The sequence below is a fragment of the Sinohyriopsis cumingii genome, chromosome 14 (assembly GCF_028554795.1).
Source record: "Sinohyriopsis cumingii isolate HCF-2022 chromosome 14, ASM2855479v2, whole genome shotgun sequence".
Taxonomy (NCBI): domain Eukaryota; kingdom Metazoa; phylum Mollusca; class Bivalvia; order Unionida; family Unionidae; genus Sinohyriopsis; species Sinohyriopsis cumingii.
In genome coordinates, this window is record NC_142974.1 from 46,961,590 (window position 1) to 46,975,609 (window position 14,020).

The window sequence follows — 14,020 nt, forward strand, 5'->3', positions numbered from 1 at the left end:
TTGTACAAAGTCCAGATCTTCTTCGTAATTGACCAAGATCAAATTCTCTCGAACGACGTCCACGTGTTTCATGTATTTGGTTTTGTCGTGAATCATCTGGAAGTAGCGGGAAGGTTCTGTCAAATATTCCGTCTTGGGTAAACACGGTCGTTGTGCCATTTTACCCCACAAGCAATTTAACATCACTTTGGCAAACGATCGCCTGCCTTCGTTTTTCTCGATGTGGTCTAAAGTGATGCCTTCTTGTTCGTAGTATTTCTCTTTGAATTTTATTTGGTCTTCGGGAGTGTGACACCAGGAAGGATAGCCGCTGGCTTCTTGCTTCAGTTTCAAAAAGGCATCCACGTAGTCGGCGAAAATGCCTTTCTGAGTAGGGTCACCCTTGCGGTATTGTTGTGTCTTGGGAAAGTGGCAAATTTCGTACACTTCTAACAGTTGGTATCCCATGTCCAGAGCTTTGAACAATTCTACGCTGACCCAGGTTCCCGTCAAGGCCCGTTCTTCCTGGCTGTGCTGACAAGGTTGGTCTTGGTTGCACGTTTCGGCACAAGTACGGCACAAGGGAAACATCAGTTTGCCTTGACAATGGTGAGGTAAGACGGGATGGTATAGGTTCGTGGGAGGCAAAACTTTGCACTTGATCAAGCCTTCGTATTGTCGAATGTTTTTCAGGTCGATGTGTTCCGTCAGCAATTGTGGGTGCCCTACGGGAAAGCGACAATATTTGCACACGTAGGGATACAGCGAACACACATCCAAGTATTTGATTTCTTCTCCTTTCTCTTCGTCGGCTTGGTACAGCAAACAGGTGGCATTGGTCCTTCCTCCGTACAAACTATCCCTCGGGTTCAGCGGGTCCATGAACTGGTAACTTTCCACGAGGCGTTTAAACTCGGGATCGGTTTTCATACGGTGATCGTACTCGTGTTCCCACATTTCCACCACTTGGTATCCTTGCTGTTCTAACTTTAGGCGTCGCTGACAAGTGTCCTGGTACAAGTCTTCCATGGTTCGTTGCAAAAACTGATTTTTAGTGCCACGGTCAGGGTAACAGACGGGACATCCGTGAAATAAGCAACCGTTAAACTCGTACACGATCTTGGGGTTTTCTAAGTCCCAGCCATCGACCGAATACGTTCCGATGGTCTTTTCGCCTCCTCCGTTGCGGGCATGCTGAATCCACTTGTCTTCCTTGTCGCACAAGTAATGTAACCAGCGTAGGGCTTTGACCGAGTATTGACGTTTGACAAAGTGGGTCGTTTGAGGACTGATGACAGCCACGGTCTTTTCAGGCATGAATCGTTGTCGATACACTAAGGAACACGCTTTGGCAATGGTGCAAGCTTCTTTCAAAGGATCGACCCCTCCGTGTTCCATGAACAGTTCTCGAAATTTTCCACAGCAACGTCGTAAAATGTCCACGTCGGAACGACAATACTTTAGCATTTCTTCCTGAAAGTCGAAAGGGTCCGAGGCGTGAGCCTGGTACCAAGCGTAGAAAGCTTCTCGTTGTTCGGTACGCATGTTGTCGGGGTCGTAATAGTGAGCCTCTGGTAAATGGGGTAGAACGGCGTGTTGATTGGCTTCCGTATTGAAAAAGTGTGGAAAGTACCCTTTAGCCATTTCTGTCATTCCAAACGTTTTAGGCATTCGACTCAAAGGCATGGCCAAATAGCTCATCGAATCTTTAAACTGCACTTGTCCCACTTGCATGAAAATGATTTTGGCTCCGTTCAAAGTGACTTTAGGACGTTCGGTGCCATGTTCCGTATAGTACCTCAAAAGAAACTGTCCATCGTATCCGGAGAAATTGTGAGCCATCACTGTGGCATGGCGATGACAATCTCGGTAACGTTCGATGTCCTCTTTGCTCCATGTCTTGTCGATGGGGTCTAAGACCCATTGGGCAAAATTGGCTAACGTGTTGGGTCCCCGAAAGATTTTTTCACGCCCTCCGGGTATCTTGCTGCAGTGAGGGCAATGACTGAAGATAGGTTCTTGAATGCACTTCTCGCACGCTCGATGAGCCACGCAGAAATTAGGAATGTGAATGCCGGTTTCTTGCATGCATTCGAAATCGAAAAAGATGAAATTGCCTTTCTTCTTGTGACCGTCCTCTTTCTCTGGTGGGGGTTGGTATTTTTGCACGTAACATTGGTGTTCCAAGTCCACGATGTGGTGACAAATGTGACATTTTTTCTTTCCTGAACATACGTGTGCCTTGACACTATTGGTACGTATGCCTTGTCCACACGTAGAGCACAATCTCAGCAGTTGACAAGCGCATTTTTTCTGTGAACCTTGCGTTTTCAGATGTTGTTGGTAACAGGTAGGGCTGACAAACGTGCGCAGACAAGTGGAACAAGGCACTGGTTCCTCGCTCAGACAGGGTGAAGAGGCCAAACATCCTGTGCATTTCGATCCACAATGCTTGTGTTGCTCTCGATTGTTATAACCATGGTCACATTTCTCACAGTAATAAACGTATTTCAGGAATCCGGTGATACTGGTAATGGTATCGAAATGTTCATCGTGATGATAAAGGTGAATGTATTTTCCGTCCTTAAAGTCTTGGCCTCGAAACAACAGAGGTCCGCGCACTTCTTGAGGGTGCACTTTCAAGGTGTAGCGTGGAGCTAGGGCATCTTGCAATTTTTGCATCTCAGGAATGCCACAGGGTGTTTCTTTGGACAGGCCAGCTTGTTGCAACAGGAGTTCTGCTTCGTTTCGTTGCTTGGCTCGATGGGAACGTTGTATAGTGTTCCAGGTTCTTTTCCATTCTACCGTGTCGTTCTTGTCGGCATAGGTTCGTCCCACCACGATGGCACGGGCTAAACACATCTGGTCATGAGAGTTGTTAATTCGGACGAGACTCTTTTTGGTGTTGCGAAGGTCGTCCACCAATAACATCTTTTTGCGTCCTGTCCCTTGAGGAGGAGAGACGTGGGTCATGTCCAGTGTGGCTTTACCATCGGTGATGTCAAACTGATCATTAGATTGTTGTACGTGTTGAATCTTGTCCATAACTTTGGAAGCAGTCAATTCTGCAGGGGTGCTAAACTCGATCCAAACAGGGGATTTCAAACCGTCGTGTTGTATGGAAAGTCTCAAACGATCGTCTTCTTTGGGTTGACATTGTCGCTTGAGTGCAGTGAGCAAAGAATCCCACACCTCGGTGATGAACACTTCTGCTTTCTCTAACGGCACTTCAGCCTTGAAATCTTTAAACTTCACCGTGTATTTGTAAGCCGTGGTTCTAAATTTTCTAGAGGAGCGCTTTTCCGTCTCTCGAATGGAATAGTACTTTTCAGGGTTGACTAAGGGTGGCGAACTTGTTTTAGAGGGTTCGGATTCTGGTTCACTCATGTCCTCTTCAAAATCACTGGCATGAATTTGTGCCAAGATTTCAGCCCTGGTACGAGGCGATAGATCACGTTTCTGCCTCTTACTTTCTTCTTCTTTCTTCTCGAATGAATGGGATCGTTTCATCTTGAAAGCAAAAAGTCAAATGACTCAAGTTCAAACACCATAAACTACTTTATAGTCATAGCAGACCAGCGTATATAAAAGGGTGTGTGTCTTGTCCTTTCACTATTCATTTCACTCTCAAGCCGAACACAACGATGGAAGAGACTGACCAGATGGAACGTTTCGTCAGAGCTTTGCGAGGGGTCATTAGAAAATTCTCTTCAGACCAGCCTACGGACTACTCTCCTTCCTTTCGAGATAAAAGTCAAGATACTTGCTATATCTGTCAGAAGAAAGGGCATTGGTCTTCAGAGTGTCCAGACCGTCAAAAAAGAAAGAAAACAGGGGCTAAAAAAGACAAAAGTAAAGATACCTGTTATTATTGTAAAGAAAAAGGACATTGGTCTCCAGATTGCCCAAAAAAGAAACAAGAGGAATCAGAAGAAAAGAGGAATTCTTCAGAAGAAGAGAGGGATTCTTCAGAGGAAGAGAGGGATTCTTCAGAGGAAGAGAGGGATTCTTCTGAGGAAGAAAGAAGACAGGTGAAGAAAAAGAAACAGGAGAAAAAAAGAAGAAGGGAAGAAAGCGAGGAGGAGGAAGAAGAGGAAAAGAGTGTGACGGTGAAAAAATTCAAAAAACAGAGAGACTAAACAAGGAAACAGAAGAAGTCAATGAACTTTTAATTAAAGTGTTCTGTTGTGAATTGTGAATTGCATTGTAACAATGGATAAAAGAATAAATGAATGATATAAGGTAAGAGTCTTTGAGTTTTGATTTTAAAATAAGAAGCTACACTCACGCACTCATACACAGACACGTACTATAAGGGTAACATGGGTGAGTTTTTTTGAGTTATTGGCAAATTGAAATTGTATTTCTTTTCGAGAAATGTGGGTGGCCCTGAAAAGGGCCTTTTTCTTCATGGTGTAGGGGTGAGTTTAAGCAATCAATTTTAACTGCCTTAAGCCTTTGCCACGACCAAGGCCTACTTCTGGACTGCGTAATGTTGATGATGATGACAATGATTGGGTTGAAATCACTAAGGGTGGTACGGTAGGCTTAGTCACAGGGTTGACGTGTTTAGCTCGGGAAGGTCGTATTCTCTTCGGTCGTGATAAAGAAGTCTGATACATTTGTTTCAGACTTCTTAACTCAGCTAAAATGTCCAACAGTACCGTGACCGTTTGATTTTCACTCTCTTGTTTCTTTGCTGCTACTTCTTCTTGCTGTTGTTTTTTTCTTACCTCTTCTTCTTGTTGCTGTTGCTGTAGGAGAAAAGCCTGTTCCGCTTCCTTTTGTCGTTGTATAAATTTCTCCAATTCTTCTTTCTGTCTCTGTCTAAAATTCTCCACTTGCGGTAATGAAGAAGGTAACGAAGGTTCAGGAACAAATTCTTGCGAGGAGAGAAAATCCACAAAATCCCAATTCACCTCTTCTGAAAGTAAGTCCGAGTTCCCTTGGGCAGTCTCCCCTGTTGGTGCACCCCAATGGATCGTTTTCTGAGTTTCCGTCATGTTGAATCACTGTCGCATAGACTGAATGCACACAAGCGCTAGCGAATCTATATTGACTACGTGACGTCACAGACTGCTCTCTTCGGATTGGATGCGAGCTGACTGAATTCTGTAACGCGTGTTTGGATTGGTGAATGAACTCAATCCGTTTCAATCCTTTCTGTACCTATAAATAAGCGCCGTTCAATGCATTGATTCACCTGTTCTCGTCGCTTCAAGATGTGGACTACAGTTGAGTCATCCACCCTTGTGTCTTCCATGATGTTTCGGACAGACTTGCTCATGTATGTCCGATCCAAGTGGACCGTTGTCCACAGGACAAACACCAGCCTGTGGATACGTAGGATCTACGTCGAAAGACAAGGATGCCTGAAAAGAGTGCTGATGTACGGACCAACAGTAAGACGCAGCCTAAGGACAAGAAGAAGACCAATGCGGTGCCATTTATGTTAATGAATACATTAACATAAAACCCAAAGGCCCTTTTCAGGGCCAGCCATATTTCTCGAAAAGAGATAGTCTTTGAATTGCCTACCCCTTTTTAAAATTTAAATTTAAATTTAAATTTAAAAAAACTTTTTAAAAAAAAAAAAAAAAAAATCCCATGTTAAATTCCCCTTGTACGTAAAGTGACCCACGATTTATTCCCATGTTAATTCCCCTTGTACGTAAAGTGACCCACGATTTTTTGCCATGTTAAATTTCCATTGTACGTAAAGTGACCCAGGGTGTTTTTTAATGCTAATTCCCATTGTACGTAAAGCGACCCCATTCACTACTCACATGGTTGAGGTCGGATATGTATGCTGGACTGGAGTCCGTCAGTGAAACGTAGCACAGAGAACAAATTTTGTGTTTGATTCTGGATCGAATGGATAGCCAGCGTAGGGTACAGAGCAGCGGGGAGGTGTGTTCTGATCGTGGTACTCTAAGTATGATACGAACAGCTGTGTTTTAAACTTTCTGAAATTTCTGGAGCAGATATTGAGAACTAGACAGAATTGAGTTACACTAGTCCAGTCTTGAAAGTACTAATGAACACTGAAGTGTTTTAGTGGCATCAAATGAAAGATATTTGAGAATGCAGCTGATGCGTATCAGCTCTAGATATGCAGCCTTGCATATGTTCATGACATGTTTGTGCAATGTGAGAGTACTGTCCAGAGTAACACCTAGGTTTCCTACTGACTGTGTGAATTTAATGTTGGTGTTGCTGATATTTATTGTTTGAGGTAAAGGATGTGAACGAGAAAGTCTCTGTGTTGTGATCAGAATGACCTCAGTTTTATCATCATTCCTCTGCAGCTTGTTACATGTAATCCATTATTTCACATCAGAAATGCACCTCTTACACCTTGGATGGTAGCATCAATATCAGTTTGGTGGCTAGATTTGTATATTTGGGTGTCATCAGCGTACAATTGGTAAGACACTGGATGATGATCTATGACACTTGAGAGCGGCTGAGTGTATAGAATAAAGAGAACAGGTCCAATAACAGACCCTTCTGGAACACCACAACATAGATTAACTGGGTTGGAGTGTAATTCATTTGCAGACATAATTTGTGTCCTGTTGACCAAGTAGGACTTGAACCACAGTAAGGCTGTATCATGAATGTCAAACACATGATGGAGACGGTGAAGTTATATAGCATGGTCTATCATGTTAAATGCTGCAGGAAAATCAAGGAGGATGAGGACTGTAATCTTTCCGCTATCCAATGCAGAGAGAATGTCATTAACTACTTTTCGAAGAGTAGTTTCAGTACTGTGGCAAGGGCGATATGCAGATTGTACATTGCTTAAAAGACTGTTTGAATTCAGATGAGATACAAGCTGGGATAGAACAGCCATCTCTTAGATTTTTTATATGAATGGGTAATTAGAAACTGGGAGGTAGTTCTTTAAATCGTTATTGTCTAGTGTTTGTTTCTTCAGCAGAGGCTTTACAATGGTAGTTTTGAAAAAATGATGGGAATTCCCCGGATGAGAGAGAGGTATTAATAACATCAGTTAGTGAAGGCAATACTGGATCCAAGCACTCACAATACCGTTCTCTCCGACTAATAAAATCGTCAGCCGGATTATCTTAAACCGCATCACACAAGCCTTGGAGTGAATCATTAGGAAAGATCAAGCAGGATTCCACAAAGGTCGCACTTGCAAAAATAAAATATTTGCCTTTCGACAGATACTGGATTAAAAAGGTCGCTATCGCACCAATAAAATATTAGCCGTTTGACAGATAATATTGTAAACTACAAAATGGAATAGCTCCCTCTCTGTGATGTTCATCAACTTGGAAAAGGCAGAGTGCATTGTTATACCTTTGAAACATTCTAGAGAGCTTTAGAATACTCAAGATGGTACGTTTTATCTTACATAACGACTTCAGCCGCATGTTCATCTGAGACCAAGCAACAAACATCGCCATGAGAGACGGTTGTATCGTTTCCCCCATTTCTATTAATCCTTGCAATGGACTGGCTGACGAAGAAGACAATCAAGGACAAAAATCCATAAATTCAATGGCCGCTAACTTCCTTCTGGAAGACATGAAATTTTCAGATGATGTTGCCCTGTTATCTAACTGTGATCAAGAAATCCACCAAAAGAATTCTTGGGGCAAACACTACATAAACGATGGGTATGAAAATACAAATAGGAAAAAAAATAAGTTTTTAAAGATAAACAACACAGTTAAGCAAGCCTCGACCATCTGCAAGAAGACAGAAGTTATCACAGATTTCACACACATTGGTAGCAAAGTTACAACCGATGGTGACATCGAAACAAAGGTTATATTTAGAGTGATGAAAGGTAACCAAACTTTGGCCATGTTACATAGAATATGGAAGTCAGAACGGATTTCGTTCGAGGCAAAGCTACCAATTTACAACTCAAATGTACTACGTGTTCTACTATGTGGATTCGAAAACCACACAAGATATCACCAAGAAACGGAATTCATTCCACAAGAAGCCTTACAAGAAGAAACAAATTGTTTTGCATAAAATGGAGATGACTTTGATATCTCTTAAGGACGAATCCGTATATCTTGCCCAAAGTGGCACTGAATTCGACGAGGTTTTCATTGCCGAAAGAGAATCAGAGTCGCGTTGTGGAAAAGGAGATTAGACAGATCATATAGACAATAGCAGACCGACAAGCATTAAATCGCCAGGGTTGGAGAAGACTTGTGGATACCGCATGTGCCACATAAATATAGGATGAGAAATAAAAGAAAATATATTGGAATATAGTTTAAAGTTCATATATAAAAAAGATGTTATCATATTTCGTATTTTAATGTACGTCAAATAGTCCATCCGGATCAATCATCAATATTCAGGTCAGGTTCAGATCTTACTAAAGACACCTTTAATGGGAGGTAGACTTTACGGGTTGCTCCGGGATCTGTGTTTGGTAAGACTTGTGATAAATGTATGGCTTCTGACATTTATATGTAATAAATATATATTTTTCGGTAGAAAAAAAATACACTTCCAGAACAGGGATAAGAGAACCGTCCAGACAAAGAATTGGGTCATCATGAGATTTGCGTAATCAGTAGAAATGCATACATTTAAATATTTCAAAAATGATAACCTGTATTTTTCTGCCCATTTCCTAATTCTGTATATGTGACAAAATACTCAAGTTATAAGTATTTAAAAAAAGAATTAGATGATAATTTTTACATCCCGGAAGCATTGAAATGTGGCAAAAATCTAAATATAAACAATAACATGATTAGTAATCTAAACAAAACCCCAAAAATTGAGCGAGGTTGTAATACAAATAAACATTTTACTCATGATTAAAAATATGTACATTATAATGTTAATAGTCCTGCCCCAAAATTATCAATCAACTGGAAAATCAATTTGAGAATGAAATTAAGAAAATTGATGATCAGATAAAAAAATATGATGAAACTTAGTTTTAGACAGGAGATCTAATTTTTCAGATAAGAACAAATTTGGCATCAGCTTTGAACCAGTAAGCAGATTTAATAAAGATGTTAATAATTATTAACGATCCTGCTAATTAACACGGCATGTTAAAGCAAATACTTACTTTATTTTAAAAAAATTAAATTGGTAATATAGATATGACTAATCATTTTATTAAAATGTTAAAGATCATGTTGATCCGGATGACAGTGCTACTAAGCCAAAAACTCGTTACTGTGGACTAGAAACCTGTTTCAAAATATCGGGTTCAAAGGAATAAAAATATACACAAGTAATAATACTATGTAAAAAAACTCTTTTAATGAATAAAGCTGTGTCAATAAACATTATGTTGAAGAAAGAGACAGTTGTCCCAGATCATCAGTTTGATGAAATAAAATTTGAAAAATAAGAAACATAGACAGTAATCAGTGATCATGACTATGAGTTTTGTATTAACCAATAATCACTATATACCAACAACACCTGCTATTTTTCCATAAATACAAAGTATTAAAGGATTAGTGTTTATGAATTCGCTATCTTACAATTTGTGGAATTGCTATAATTGAAACATGTTGGTTTTAATTAACAACCTAATGTCTTCATAGGGGTTATAAATGGTATAACGGATGATGTTAATGTTATGGTTAATTATGCCATACCCAATAAACTGAGACTGATGTTGGCTTTTACTAAAAAATATTACCAAAAACCTAATGAAGTGGAAGACAATACAAACAGTGTGTGCGCTAGCAATATTTCAAAGGTACTACCTTTTGACAAGAAAAAAGTAGAAGATTGGTTCATGTCATGCATTCAAGAAACTACAACACCATCATACTTATATTCAAAATGATTTTTTAGATCAGAATATTGAAATTAGAGAAGCACGTATAGAAGAATAAGTGAAAGCATATCATTTTGAAGGAATAAATACAAAACACAGAATTTGTTAAAATATTTTCTTCTGGATCTACTGAAATAATAAAGATACCTACAAAAAAATAACATTTGACATGGGTATGTATACAATTATTCTATCAGCAACGATAATTGCGCAGAATGAAATACCTGGTTTAAATAACGACCAAACGAACCCTCACCCCCAATAAAACCAAAACACAAAACAAAACAAAACAACACCTAAGAAAGTAGTAGTACAAACATCATCGACTGCTTTTAATAGTACTAGATCTGGCTATTTTATAATCACGTACCTGGATTTAAAAAAAAATGAAAGCATCCAGCCCCCCCCCCCAAAAAAAACACAAAAAAATACAACAGCAACAACGAAACAATCCGTTGTTTTCACGTGACGTCACAAAACGTGTGTACTTCCATATCCGCCATTTTGAGCCCCTAGCCCCTCAAATCGGCACCTAATAACATTGTTCTTCCCGCACAATTACGAAGGCACGTCTCATTTTGTGTGTAAGAATATAATAATACATCACATTCTGTTGTGCATGTCAAACGCACGAGATAGAATGCGTGACTTTTCTACTTGTTTTCTTCAAGTAAAACGTGTAAATTTCAACAATCTTTGTTATTCTTTCATAAGCAAAAAGATCGGTTGATAAACAAACGCATAAACAAATGGATACACAAACAAGCAGAAACATTTAATAATTTTTAATTTTCATAGGATGAAATCAATCATTTGGTTATCTTTCAAGTTAAAAAGCTAATTGTTAAAATATAAATACCCCCCCCCGCGATAAAACGGAAAAACCCCACCCCAAACCAAACCCAAAAATCAATACAAAACAACAACACAACAAAACACCCCCTCACCCCGCCCCCCCCCCTCTGAAGTAAGTAGTAGTACCAAAAGCATCGATTACTATCAATATTACTTGGTCTCGTTACTTTAATTTATTGTATCATTAGCGGAAATGAAACAAATAACAACGCTGCTATATCAATATCTGGACACGGAGTTTAACATGATAAACAAATGTCAATAAATGAATTACAATATTATTTAGCAAGATTATGTACAACATACATCATTCGATAAAGCAAACACAACAATAGCATCAGCGATGTGTGTGTGTGTGTGTATGTGTGTGTGTGTGTGATTTGTGCCAATCATATTTTAATGAGTATACTGATGTTAAACGAGTATAACGAAAGCAGTTAAGACTAGTTTGTAATTAGATTAAAAAACTTCAAATAAATTTAATGACATATTTTTAAAACAATTACTAACATATATAACATCAAATTAGGATATTTACAGCAACAACAAAAAAATCATTGTTGGTGATTTACTTTTAGAAACACTGAGTATAGCTATTATCTTCCCAGACTTGGTATTGATATGATTAAGGATTGCGAACATGGATGTCAATCATATAATTATCATTACCAGCTGCAAATGATATGTAGACAAGATTAATTGCGAAATTTCCCCAAAGATCACACTTTTAACAGCTAATGATATGCAAACAACAATATAGTTCCAATTAAGTAAATTATGAATTGATATTACAACAAATGCGAGAAAACAATGTTATTGACATGACATTAAATAATAGTGGACATGATACATTACTTCTTGCCGAAAATACAATTTTTATGGAAAGAAATATGTTGCAAAGTTGTTTGAATTAATTTTTTTAATAACTGTTGTGTGCATGTAATTGAAATAATATTTATTTTTTCATATATAAAAACTCCAGATTATCCAGGCCTGATGAGGAGTTTGCAGGAAATAAAGGTCGGTTTTGTGTCTTGGTTTGCGCCAAATATACGACCGGAAGTTGTGGTTTCGGCGCGGGAGAAATTGTCAAGTGACCCACGAGGTAGAAGTTTATCGAAATGGGCCCTAAATCAACGCCCGGGAAACAGAAAAATACATTATTTTCTTATTTTAATAAAAGTCCAGCAGCCCATAATAGCAATAATTCGGAAACAAACGGGAATGATGTGTTGTCACCAAAGCGATCGCCAAACAACAAGAAGTCGCAAAGTAATCAAAACACACCGTCAAAAGAGGGTACGCTCGAAACAAGTCCGAATTTGTGTTCAAAATCCGATACTTAAGATCGTTACTTAAGTTTCTGTTTTTATACTTATATCTAGATACATTGTGGGTAATCACGATTTTTGGGATAATATATTTGTCTTCGACCTAGTCCTACCTGTAAGACCCGACGCTGATATTTATGTTGTGGGCGTCAGGGTCTTACAGCCTAACTAATGGCGCTGTGTAGTGTGTTTTGATGTCGACTAACATCGTTACGAAAGGAAAATTTTCAGGAATATTTCACACAAATGACAACTAAAATAATGACGCTTTTCTGCAGAGTAAAGTTATAATGTTTTAGTCAGACTTTGCTTACTATGATGCCTTTTTTCTAATAAATTCAAATTCTCACAAAAGAAATCGACCCGTTTTCAAGTTTCTTTGGCCTACTTTTCAGTTGGCTGGAACGTGATTAAAGCCAAGAATGCTGAAATCGGATAAAGTTGAAACATTATTTATTAACGAAACAAATAAAAAATATATTATGCCTATTGGAACTGTAAGCAACGGTTCGTTTCGTTCAAGAAACATATCCCAAACATCAACATACTTGAACTTACTTAGGCATATCTCGACTACCGTCGCATTGCAACAAATTCAAATGGATGTCATCGGAACGTGAAAATGCATCCATTTGCTAGTGTCATATTTTCATTCCACCAGGATAAAGACAGCACAGTAAGTATATTAATTACACATAAATTAGTGGAAAAATGTCGATATAGGCTGCCGAATGTGTGAGATGTTCCTGAAACTTTGATTACTCATTCCGATGTCAACGACATCGGAACACGCTATACAAGGCCGTTATTTGGATAGTAAGACATAGCACCTCAGCAAAATCAAAATGTGCTATGTCTTTCTTGTAGGACTAGTCTTCGACCCAGATTAAACCATACAAATTGGGTGGCATTAGTCCTACATGTAAGACCTCGACGCTGATATTTATGTTTTGCACGTAAGGGTCTTACTGCCTAAGTAACGACACTGTGTAACGTATTTTTATGTAGACTAACTTCGTAACGAAAGTCAGATTTTTAGGAATATCTTGACACTACTGGCAACTAAAATAACGACCCTTTTCTACAAAGTAAAGTCATAATGTTCTAGTCAGACTTTACTTACTCTGATGTTTTTTCTCTAATAAAGTCAAATTCTCGCCAAAGTAATGGATCTTGTTTTCAAGTTTTGTTGATCTGCATTTCAGTTGGCTAGCCAGAAATGCCAAAATCGGGTTAAGTTGAAGTATACTTCTTTAACGAAATGAATACTAATAAATTAATATTGAAGAAAGTATTTAGATAACTTCGTTAAAGATTCTTTTCATACTTTTAACTGAAATGTAGGCAAACAGAAATTGAAACATGTCCATTTGCTTGTGTGGGAATTTGAATTTAGTAGGTAAATGACATCAGAGTATGTGAAGCCTGACTAAAACATTATAACTTTAATTTGTAGAAAAGCGCCAATATGCGCTGCCAAGTGTGTGAGATATTCCTGAAAATTTGACTTGTAGTTCTGATGTTAAATGACATTGGAAGATAAAGCACTGTTATTTGGGCGGTAAGACCTTGACACCCAAAAGATAAATATCAGCATTGAGGTTTTACATGTAGGACTAAGGTGGCATATCAATTCACTATGAAATACCACACGATACCACAAGATGTCTTTGTATATAGTGAAAATCACACGGGTCATGCACGCGCATTAACTGATATTTCAATTTTAAAAAATTAATTTTATTTTTTAAATTTAATCAGCATATAATTTATTCAGTTGCGATTTTTAAGTGATCAACAGATTAATTGTCATAACAAAATTTCCAGATAAAAATGATCAGTCGCTATGAAAATTTACAATGGCATTTTGGCATTTCACTGGTTCAAGAAAGTTGATGTTAGGTTGAACTATTACTAGTACAGGGGGAGTCGATATATGATTGCATGAACAAGATGTTACACGCATTTTCATTCATCTCCTGTTTGATGTTTTTCTTTGAATGGGATAGCGGAGTAACATGCAACAAGTTTTATTCTCATCACG

At 38.5% G+C, this 14,020-nt stretch overlaps 1 protein-coding gene across 2 annotated transcripts in view; it reads left to right on the forward strand.

Annotated features, from left to right (window-relative positions):
- The first annotated feature begins 11,713 nt into the window (after window positions 1-11,713).
- The window catches only part of LOC149783707 (DNA mismatch repair protein Msh6-like), a 73,072-nt gene continuing 70,765 nt past the window's right edge, over window positions 11,714-14,020 (forward strand). For both annotated transcript variants that reach the window (XM_089931947.1, XM_089931948.1), the window contains exon 1: window positions 11,714-11,944. In XM_089931947.1, coding sequence (XP_089788073.1) covers window positions 11,767-11,944 — 178 coding nt within the window. In that variant the 5' untranslated portion in view covers window positions 11,714-11,766. The remainder of the gene's footprint in view (window positions 11,945-14,020) is intronic.